General features: G+C 40.7%; 1 protein-coding gene across 1 annotated transcript; it reads right to left on the bottom strand.

The window, feature by feature from the left end:
* Window positions 1-9,712: 9,712 nt before the first annotated feature.
* On the bottom strand, window positions 9,713-11,074 carry LOC141607115 (uncharacterized). The gene is made up of 2 exons (XM_074426473.1): window positions 10,592-11,074; window positions 9,713-10,273 (listed from the first exon to the last, which is right to left on the bottom strand). Exons 1-2 carry the CDS (start codon window positions 11,072-11,074, stop codon window positions 9,713-9,715), a joined length of 1,044 nt encoding a protein of 347 aa, XP_074282574.1.
* Window positions 11,075-11,752: the final 678 nt, after the last annotated feature.

Raw genomic sequence — 11,752 nt, 5'->3', positions numbered from 1 at the left:
CTTACTCGACCGAGTGTCCGGTTTGGCGGAGTGTTATTTCGACGGTTCGATTAGGGAATGTTTAGGGTATTTTATACAACCGCGTCAGTTTCTAATATCATTTCCTAAGCATTATCATTTCTACGTTAACCTAATCACACCCAAATCATTCCCTAATCCTCCTCTTAAGCATTTCGTAGCGTCATTGTGTGGATAATTGTCGTGGTCTTTGCGTATAAGTTCTCGTTGCACTGTTGGTAAGTTCCATCTTCATGATTATTTGTATTGTTGTGAGTTACTGTACATTTATATGAGAAGAAGGTTTTGAGAATTGTACAAAGTGTAATCGTGTTGCATGATCATTGTATAGGAGAAGACTTCGTAGAGGAGCCTTTTTAATTGTTCGTGTTGCATATCATTGTTGTTGCTAAGGTAGGGTTTCCCTACTCAGTTTAATGTGCTTTACATGACTTGTTGTTGTAATTATCGTCGTCTATTGATCATCGTAGAATGAAGGTTTTTGTGACTGTGTTGGTGTGAGGGGATTGAGATGACTGTAATGTCATGTGATTGTGATTGTGGTGGAGTCACTTGCGGGAGTGGCTTCACACCCTAGTTCGCCCTCCGTGGAACCCGCCACGGGAGGGGATGTGCACATTAAGGGACAGGGATCGTTGTCGCTCGTTGAGGAGCTGGACTAGGTGGGATCGGCTGCGGTCACCCACTGGCGGCGAGGATTACCTGTTGCGATGGGTAATCTGGCAGGGCTACACACTTTAGTGTGTAGTCGGTTACTATGTGAGCTTGGGTGATTGGGAGTTGATGATGATCAGACGAATATTGCATTTGTTTGTCTTGTTATTTGCATAATACTGACCCCGTTGTTGTTTGTGGAATCTGCGGTGATCCATTCGGGGATGGTGAGCAGGCTTGACAGGTTTTGCTAGTGAGAGCTTGGGGATTATCTTGGGAGATTTGCCACCACGAGTCATAGCATCACCGTCTGAGTTTTAGCGAGTTTTCTTTTAATGTTAAGACTTTGAAGTTGTATTTCGTTAGACAGTATTTGGTTTTGGATATTGTAAACTTTGCATTTTACATTACTTTAATAATGATGCTCAATTCAGACGCTTTGGTATATACTAACCTCGGGAAACCGAGATGGTAACGCACTTTCATGGTAGGGTGGTCCTGGTAAGGCACCTTGGTATGAGGGGGTGTTACACGTAACTCTTACAAATAAAAAAAATAGAATATTATAAAAGTTTAATTTATACTCTGTAAGAGATTGCCCTAATAAATACTTTAGTATCTAAGGGGGCGTTTGGTTAAAGAAAGGGAAAGAGAAATGAAATTAGAAAGGGTAAGATGGGGAAAGGTAAGGAATTACCTACAACTTAACTAGTTGTTTGGTTACATTAAGAAAATAAAGTGTGGTGGGTTGTGGTTTGTTTTGGTGTGCGGGTGGTGGTTTAGGTGGGTGGATGTAGTGGTGGTGGTGGTGGTGGTGGGGCGGTGGTGGTGGTGGGGCGGTGGTGGTGGTGGTGATGGCGTCATGTTGGTTGTGGCGGTGGTGTTGTGGTGGTGGTTTATTTGGGGTGGCTGTGGTTTTGGTGGTGGTGGTGGTGGTGGTGGTGGTGGTGATGTCTTAATGGTGACTAGTGTAGTGGGAGTTGTAAGTGTGGTGGTAGGTAAATAATGTGGTTGAAGGGGTAACAAGGTAATGAAATCTTGTACCTTGGGGGGTGGAGGGTAAGGAATTAGATGGATTGAGGGGTAAGGGAGAAAATTTCATTCTCTTTGTTTGTGTCAAACAAACACTAACAAAGAAAATCAATTACTTTGTTTCCCTTTTCCCTTTCCCTTTCTTATAAACTTTCAACCAGACGCCCCCTAAATGTGTATATATTTCTTTAAAAAAGTTATATGGATATTTAGTCACAACATTAACCTACTTTTTTGACTTTTTACTAATTATTATGTCGTAGTTTATTACCATGGTATATTGGTATGGTCATGGTCATTAACTTTAAAATCACAAACACAATTTAGCCTTATTAAAATTTACGATTGTGAGATTTTTTTTTATTCGATGAGAGATTTTTTTTTTAAGGTAAGAAAACTAGGTTGATCCTCTAGGATATGATCAACCTATCTCATCTTTTCGAATGAGGGAGGTAAATTAAAGCCACCGGCTATCAAACCACCTCGAAAGAGTTGGACATGAATGTCCAATAGAAACCATGAAGTCAGCAACCTTATTGGCTTCACGAAAGCAGTATTTAATTATCACTTCATCGAAAAAATGAAGGTCTAATTTCACATCCTTGATAATATTAGAAATTTCCCAAGGATTTTGCCAAGTACCTCGGATTGAGTTAATAACACATAAATTATCACCCTCTACAATTAACTTTGAGATTCCTAAGTATTTAGCTACTAAAATACTTCGATGAGAGAATTAGTGGGCTTTCAACATCTCTAATCGAGAAAATTCTTCATGCTAGATAACATCACGTTACTGTTACTACCCTCTCGATCACGATATAATATTTTGTTTTATACGAAGTTTATACTATGAAAAATCAATGCAAGTCATAGGATCACGATATATACTCCTCCATTTAACTCCACACTACGCATTTGCTATTTCACGTTTGTTAACGCTTATTTTACGTGGTAAATATCTTTAGTTACGTATTTGCAAAAATTATATTCCCTCTTATTTACGGTAAACTTCCCATTTTGACACACAATTTAAGAAAACACACTACCCACTATATAAATAAATTTAGACCACACAAATACACTATCCACCATACAATTAAATTTGGACCACATAAACACTAACAAAAAAAGGAAATAAGGAAGTTATTGTGAATAGACGGAAAAAGAAATAAGGAAGTTTATATTGAATAGGAGGGAGTAAAAGTTAGATATTTTTACTCATAAAGACGCATCAAACAAGATCTTACATGAATATATATATTTTCACTTACGTATTGAGAGAAAATCGAAATTAAGTCTCACTTGTGAATATTGTACTCCCTCCCATTCATCGTAATCTTCCCATTTTATTTTGGCACAATACTTTAGGAAAAATATTAAAATAAGAGTAAAAGGGTTGTGTGGGTTGGTGATAGGAGAGAGAGATGAATTATTAGTAGTTAAATAAAGAATTGTGGGGCCAAAACATAAAGGAAAGTAATAAAATAAGAGTAAAAGAGTTGTGTGGGGTTTGGTTATAGGAGAGGAATGAATAAAATAAGAGTAAAAGTTTCTAAAAATAGAAAGGGGAACATTAGTTGAATAATCCGTTTCGGGAAAGAGGGAACATTATAGTGACTGGGAGGGAGTATAAAATAGAAACAGTAGGTCTCCCTTGTGACGGGTCGGATCTTGCGACGGGTATTATGTGAGTGGAAATGAGTAGAGGGGACAAGGTGGGCACCCACCCCATGTGCTCCTTCTCTCACCCTTATGGGTTTTTTGTGAGACGATATGGTACCCGTCACAAGTTTGTGACGGATACCCTCCGTCATAAGGGTGAATTTGTGAAATAGAAATATATAGTGTTAGAGTTGAATTGAGGGACTACTACCTTAAATTCTTCACAAATTCTTGTTTCAGACGGACATTTTTTGTCTTATTTATCAGACGGATAAAATGTTGGCATTTTTAAAGAAAACTAGTTTTTATACCCGTGCAATGCACGAGATCATTTATTTTTTTTTTCTACTTTATACTTTCTGTTGTCGGGTAATCGATAAAGAAAGCGGAAATATTCCATGCCAATTTCAACATAAACATCTATTAACTGTGCAATAAGTCTCCCTTGTGACGGGTCAAATATCACCCATATGGGTAGATAAGACGAAAATTAAAGTGTCGAGGGAATTACAAATGATTTGTCTTATCCACCCATGTGGGTTTTACTTGAGCCGTCACAAGCTTATGAGGGATATCGGCCGTCACAAATAAGAATGTGTTAACTGTATAGTACCTCCGTATCTTATACTCCGGTACTCCCTCCACTTTTCTATTTTCACCCCATTTCCCTTTTTGGCAAATTATCTATTTTCACCCCATTTCTCTTCTTTCCTTATTTGGACTACCTTTTTCATTCTTTAATCATTCTTTTCACCCTAATTACATCTCTATTATTACTTTTTCATTCTTTAATCATTCTTTTCACTCCACTTACAACTCTTTTATTACTTTTTCATTCTTTAATTATTATTTTTAATATGCGTGTAGAAAGAAATGGGTGAAAAAAAAAAGTGGAGGGAGTGATTTTTTGTAACTTGAGCTTAGAGAGTGATTTTTAAATATTGAAATGCAAAATGTATAATTCTTTTTTTTATTCAAATGAGTGTACTATATCCTGGAGAGAATTGAATCTCAATTTCGTGGTTGAGATAAGAGAGCTCTTAAGTTTATTTTAGTGTTCCGTTAGCCTCATTTATTTGTAATAAATAAGACCGAGAGAGTATTAATTAATGAATTTAAACATCCTTCTTACAAAAGGTAAGGGATAAATACGGTTTCATTTACCTCGCTAAATCCAGGTTTTTTATGCATGATGTGGAGTGTATCATAAGATGAGATAGTCAAGTTTAGTGAAGTTTAGTGAAGTAAGAAATGCAGAATTGAAAGTAAATAAATGAACATTAAAATAAACGGTTTTTCTATCCTATGCCCACTAGGATAGGAATTGGACAAATTGTGTTTCAAGTTATTACACCGCCTGGTAGTTGAACGTGTATGAGAGGATAGTTGAAATCAATCTTTTAATATTTCATCTTCACAAAGACTTTGGAAAGACGGTCTCTCAATAATATTATTGAAAGACCTCTCACACCTCTCCCTCATGATGGGGTGAGCAAGTTAGAGTTTTGTCATTTCCCTTTTATGTATCTCACTAAATTAGTGAAAGACGGTCTCTCACACTCACAAGACTTACTGATTTATTTGCACAAAATCTCATTTGTGATCCGTCACAAGCTTATGACAGATATTATTTCCTCTAACAAAATACCTTTAGAGAAGTGAGTGGGGAAGCACATGGGAGTGCCCCACCTTGTCGTCTCTCCCTTTTTGTGAGAGGTCACAAACTTGTGACGGGATTAGCCTGTCACAAGCAAGACGCTTTGATTTATTTGATAGGCGGCCTAAGCTTGTTGTATATTTCTATTTAAGCATTTTACTGGAACTCCATTCAGAGAGCTTTCCTACGTTTATTATATTCGGCCAACATTGCCTTGGACTTATGTCTAAAAATTTCATCTATGATTGGTCGACCAACATCGGCTTTGGTCTAAGTCTAAAAATTCAACTAAAATTTGTCCGATAAAATGACTTGTCAAATACTACTTACAAAAGATAAAAAGATAGCAAATGATTGCATTAAGGAATTGCATAACTTTTTTGTCCTTTATCTTTCCATGAATGTTCATATAATAATTTGGGTTATTTCATTGCTTTATCTTAGCAATCCATGTGAGCCCAAATGCTTGTTAACTCCTGAAGTTAAATCAAGAAATAATATTTAAACGTGAGATAAGATTTACGGGGAGAGGGACAATAGAATTGAAATAAATGTAGTATTTTATAAGCATCATCATACACTATAAGCTCTCTATGAAACGTGTGAAACTTGGTATCTCTACAGAAATAATAGACTAAAAAATTCTAAAAATCCAAAAATATAGCAAAAATACAAAACTGTAATTCAACAATATCTTATCATTATAATACATTTCCTAAAAAAAAACACATTATCATACACGGAGTAGAAATGTAACAAATTTAGTGCCTCTATGAATCATTCTGGAGTTTTTAGTATCACACAAATTATTGAAATAAGAACAATTTACCATAATATATTTTACAATAATGTGCAGACTGATCATCCCATGCAACCACTTTCAGCTTTATGAGAACCACGTATGATGCTAATAGGTTAGTATGGAGTATATGACAAAAACACAACATTACGATTGTTGCACGATGATTAATCTCACAACTATGCATGTAAGGGGTTTAAATACTACCCGGTAGTTAAAAAATGACTAAATACTTATTATCCTATTTAATGTAAAATATTTATTTGCAATTTATTTGTAAGGAAGATGAAGAGTAAGAAAAGTTACATAAATTAATGGAAAAGAAAATGGACCGCCATGATTACATGAAAGAGAATAGTTAATTGCATTCATACTGGTTAATTGAGAATTAAGTTGCAGCGGGTAAGCGACCCTTAACATTTTGATTTACAGACAGTGCGGAGTTTTTCTGAAGTTGTGCAATTTAAGTGTGCAACGTGGCACATCATTAGCTTAGAATTTCTTGCAATGTGGCGTTTTAAGAATTTCCTCAACATGTCTTTTTATAGTATTTTATTGATGTGGCATTGCGTTAATCAGACGTGGCATTTTACAATCACACGTGGCTTTGTTGACGTGGACTTTATGAGCCATTTTAGTTTAGGCTTTTAATAGTATTTTATAGATTTAACCAATTAATTCACAAAATGTTATGACTAGATGTGTCATTTTTTACCCTGAAAATGATGTGAACAATAATGGTAACATGTTATCAAAAAATAACAACATTTTATTGTAAAAATGATGACATGTTACCCGTCTTATTTCAGACCAAAAACAATGGTCTTAAGAAAAACGGACCGTAAATTCTTAGCCTTACCTGGTGGGCTATAGACTTGTAGTGTAGTACCAGTACCACATCACATTTGCAGCGTTAGCACTTAGTAGGACGAATTTTCTAAACCTTTTACAATCACAAATTCCCATTTCACATTGCCAATTTCCTCTAAAGGCTACAACTGAGTTTTTTATATTTTTCTTCTGTCCCGGTTATTTATTGTCCTTTTTTATATTAGGGTGTCTCACTGAGTTGTTGTCCTTTCTATTTTAAAAATACATTTAATGAATAATTTGATCATTCACACTTAATTTGTTCCGCATGTCCTTTAGTAATTGACCCATTTCTCTTTGTTTGGTATTTGTGCCAAAATCAAAGGACAACAATTGACCGGGACAGAAGGAGTACTATTTGTTTTTTTGAAACCCAACTGGGTACATTCATTAACTAGAAATAACAAGTCGATCAACGACCTCAGGCAGTTTATCGACCCAAACAATTCTACCAGAACCTACAGGCGCCACATGTGCTAACTCATGAGCCACCGAATTGTTTCGTCTACTACTAAAAGACCAAAAAACAGAAGAAAAAGAAACACAAAACCGTAAAATATCGTTTATAATGAAAGAAAACAAACTACGTCCTGTCTACGTTGCCTCAAAGCTTCAATCACTTGCGAGCAATCACTTTCCACAATTATACGATCATGGCCTTTGTCCACCGCTACCTCGAGTCCTTCAAGGATTGCCACTGCTTCCGCCACATGAACCTCCCAAACCTCCCTCCGACTATGCGCCATTCCCCAAAGCACCTTTCCCTCACTATCTTGGCATACGGCACCAATACCGACACCCACACCATCTTTCACCCCCGCATCAACATTAAGCTTCACCCAACCCATATCAGGAGCCCGCCATCCATCCACCCGCACCCCATCGACCAACTGCTGCCCTCCACTCCTCTGAGCCCACACCATCGACTCCCCTTCAATCTCCTCCACAACCCGCTGCACTCTCCTTACCACATCGGCCACCTCAACCCGTCCTCCCTAAAAAATGACCCGGTTTCTCGCCTCCCAAACCGCCCAACACACAACCGTCATTAACCCATACTCCCTCTTCCCCAACCCACGCCAACACCCCTCCACCCAATCTCACACCGAGATATCCCCCACCCCCTCTTCCCCCAGCAGCTCCACCTCCTCCCACACACCCCTTGTAATCCCACAATCCCGAAACAAATGAAGACTCGACTCAATTTGACATTGACACAACGGACACAAGACATCATCTTGACCGACTCGATTATATAAATTTACCTTTGTAGCTAAAGCGTCGTTGCACAATTGCCAAAAGAAAAGCTTGATCCGAGGCCACACTTGGACCTTCCACAAATTGTTTCATAGTCATTTGCTCTTCTCCCAACTCGACGTCTCCATCTCTCAACATCCTCCCCCACAAGCAACTTGTATGCAGACCGTACAGTATATTCACCATCCCGCTCCAAACTCCAGTACCACGAGTCCTCATACCCCTGACGACCCAACCGAATATTAGAAACCCGCTCCTGTTCGAAAGGCAACAAGCATTCCTCCAATTTTTCCACATCCTAAGCACGGCCATCACTCGTCATCAACTCGGCCACCGTCATTTCCTCCCTTCCCTCAACCCTCGGTGATAAAACATTTCCGGTTTGGGTGCCCCCTATCCAAGCATCCCGCCACACCAACGTTCCTAAGCCATTCCCAATGCATCGTCGCAAGCCCCGTATCACTACCTCACGAGCCCCTAGAATCCCGCTCCAAGTGTAGCTCGGATTGTTACCACACCCCGCGGTCAAGAAATCACCCTCCCCGTAGTACTTCCCACGCATAAGACGAGCCCACAAACACTCCGGCTCCATCAACAGACGCCAAGCTTGCTTCCCCAAAAGATCACGGTTCAAAGCATCAAAATCCCGAAACCCCATGCCCCCCATACATTTCGGGGTACACATTCTTTTCCACGACACCCATGAGATTTTCCTCTTCTTTCCCTCCTCTTGGCCCCACCAAAACCTCGACACAATCGCTCTAAGTTCGTCACAAAAAGAAGCAAGGAGTTTAAACACACTCATCACATAGGTAGGGAGTGAATTGGCTACCGCCTTTATAAGAACCTCCTTACCCGCCCTAGACAAAATTTTCTCGCACCACCCTTGCAAGCGTTTATAAAGTTTATTGCATACTATATCCGTAATTGGCTTCTTTGACCGACCCGCCACAGTTGGTAAACCAAGATTACGTTCTTGCTCCTCCACGGTATTCACCCCCAGCCTCGCCGCGATACGACTCTTCCTCTCATCCGACACCCCACGGCTAAACGACACCGTCGTTTTATCCAAATTTACCTTCTGCCCCGAAGCCAACTCATAGCGACCAAGAATGTTACTTACCTCAGCTGCCTCCTCCTCGCTCGCCTTAATGAAAAAAATGCTATCATCGGCAAATAATAAATGCAATATAACCGAAGCATGTGACGCAACCCGTAACCCATGGAGTGAGCCAGCTACAATCGCCCTTCGCATCAAGTTAGACAAGACCTCCGCACATAAAATAAATAAATATGGAGAAAGCGGATCACCTTGTCTCAAACCACGAGCCGGCTGGAACACATCCTTCACATTACCATTAATAAGAACAGCTGAAGAAACCATCGTAACACACGTCATAACCCTATCCACCCACTCCCCATGAAAACCCATGACTCGCAGCAGCTGCTCCAAAAAGTCTCATTCGACCCGATCGTAAGCCTCTGTCATATCTAACTTAACCGCCATATGCCCCTCCTTATGCCTCGAATTCTTCATAAAATGAAACAGCTCGAACGCAATAAGAACATTATCCGTAATTAAACTTCCGGGTGTAAACGCACTTTGATTCTCCGACACAATATTATTCAAAAACAATTTGAGCCGGTTTGCCAAGATTTTCGAAATCAGCTTATACACCACATTACATAAACTAATAGGCCTGAAATCACGAATTTTGTCGGGCGCCTTCTTCTTCGGGATCAAGACAATATGAGTATGATTAAGACCATTTAGCATAGGTGCTCCATTCAACACGCCCAAAACCGTACTCGTCACCCAACGGACCCACAATATGCCAATATGTCTGATAGAAAAGGCAATTCATACCATCCGGTCCAGGAGCCTTAAGAGGGTGCATTTGATTTAGCGCTTCAAGAACCTCCTCCTCGCTATAATTCCGTGACAACAACAGATTCATTTCTTCCGTAACCCGCCCCTCCATGCCCTCGAAAACCCCATGAAAATCACGCTGAGAAGAGGCCGTAAATAGCTCAGTAAAGTAGTCCGTCGCAACTCGTGATACAACTTCATCCCCACTCCTAACCACGCTCCCATCATCCACTAGCTTACTGATATAATTTTTTGCCTTTCTCTGCCCCGCTTGTTTGTGGAAAAAGCTCGTGTTCTTATCCTCGTCTTTGAGCCAAAGGGCACGCGATCTTTGCCTCCAAAATTGCTCCTCCTGTCGGCACAAATCAGCGACTTCCTTTACCAATTTCCGCCTCTTTAGAACCTCCTCTATAGAACGGCCACCCTCATTCAGTCTCGCAATTTGACTACGCTTCGACGCAATGGACCACAATTTTTCCAATGCTCACACACTTCCAGGCATGTAATTCCGTCGCACTCTCATTTAAGGCTTCCACAAGATCAATGCCCCCACGTTCAAAGCCCCTCAACACCGCATCCTCACACCCCTCGGCCCCCACCCAAATTTGCTCGAATCTAAACCTCTTCGTCTGCTGCCCCACACTATCCCTCCTATCCAAAACCAACTTCAAAGGAGAATGGTCCGACCACTCCCGCTCCAAGTGCCTTAGCCGAGCATAAGGGAACTTCTCCAGCCACTCGTTATTGCCCATAGCTCGATCAATTCTACTCTGTTGTTATCATCCCCCGCTTGCCCATTATCCCAAGTGAAAGCATATCCCTCATAACGGACATCAACCAAGCCACACTCATCAGCTGCTTCCCTAAAATTGTTCATTTGCCATTGAGCTCCTTGCCCTCGTCTCATCTCATTAGCATATAAAATTTTATTGTAGTCCCCGATGCACATCCAAGGTAACGTGGATTGTCTCCCCAAAACCCGTAAGAGCTCCCATGAAAGGTGACGATCCGCAACCATAGGCCACCCATAGAAACCAGTAACCCGCCAGTCCCCATTCTCATCCCTGATAATAAAATCCATATGATGGACCGAAGAAGAAACAAACTCACATTTAATCTCCTTGTTCCACCAAAACGCGAGCCCTTCGGACCTGCCCACGTTATCAACTGCCATATCAAAATAACAATCGAACTTCGCAAGAACAGTCCGCATTTCACGACCACTGAGTTTCGTCTCGCACAGAAAAACCATGGTCGGGGCCTCCCGTCGTAACAAGTGACGGAGCGCACCAACTGCATCGGTGTAACACCCCCGCACACCAGAACGCCTTACCAAGGACCATTCCAGTATATGACGGTGTCACCATCTCGGTTTCCCGAGGAGGTAGATCAAATTAGACAATACAAGAACTATATTATATCATTAGAATATCTGTTACAATACCATTCTATTCAAGGTCCCTAAAACTAAAGTTCAATTACAACACTTGTGATTCTACATCTCTAGACCAGTGGCGTGATGACTCGATCCCTCCAATCCCCGCAGCAGTGATCAACAATACCTGCTAAACCAACTGCTCACCATCCCCGAATGGATCACCGCAGATACCACAAAACAACACGGGGTCAGTACTGACTAATCAAATATAAGATAAGACAATAAAGTAAACAGCTGATCATCCACCATCTCAACCTTACCGCATCGCACCATAACCGACTACACCGCGAAGGATGTAGCCCTGCCAGGTTACCCATCGCAACAGGTAACCCTCGCCACCAGTGGGTGACCGCAGTCCATTCCCACCTAGTCCAGCTCATCAACGAGCGACTAACACTCCCTGTCCCTTAATGTGCACATCCCCTCCCGTGGCAGGTTCCACGGAGGGCGAACTAGGGTGTGAAGCCACTCCCGCAAGTGACTCCACCACAA

Source organism: Silene latifolia, chromosome 10 (assembly GCF_048544455.1).
Source record: "Silene latifolia isolate original U9 population chromosome 10, ASM4854445v1, whole genome shotgun sequence".
Classification (NCBI taxonomy): Eukaryota; Viridiplantae; Streptophyta; class Magnoliopsida; order Caryophyllales; family Caryophyllaceae; genus Silene; species Silene latifolia.
Note: the sequence above shows the minus strand (reverse complement) of the source record. Positions and strands in the feature narration are given on the sequence as shown.

Excerpts from the sequence above, each read along its gene's own strand:
- LOC141607115 (XM_074426473.1), bottom strand. The coding sequence starts at position 11,074 with ATGGTTTTTCTGTGCGAGACGAAACTCAGTGGTCGTGAAATGCGGACT. Across the intron at positions 10,274-10,591 it reads CGGGGGATGATAACAACAGA|CGTAGTCAAATTGCGAGACT; the intron begins GTAGAATTGATC and ends ATTGCGTCGAAG.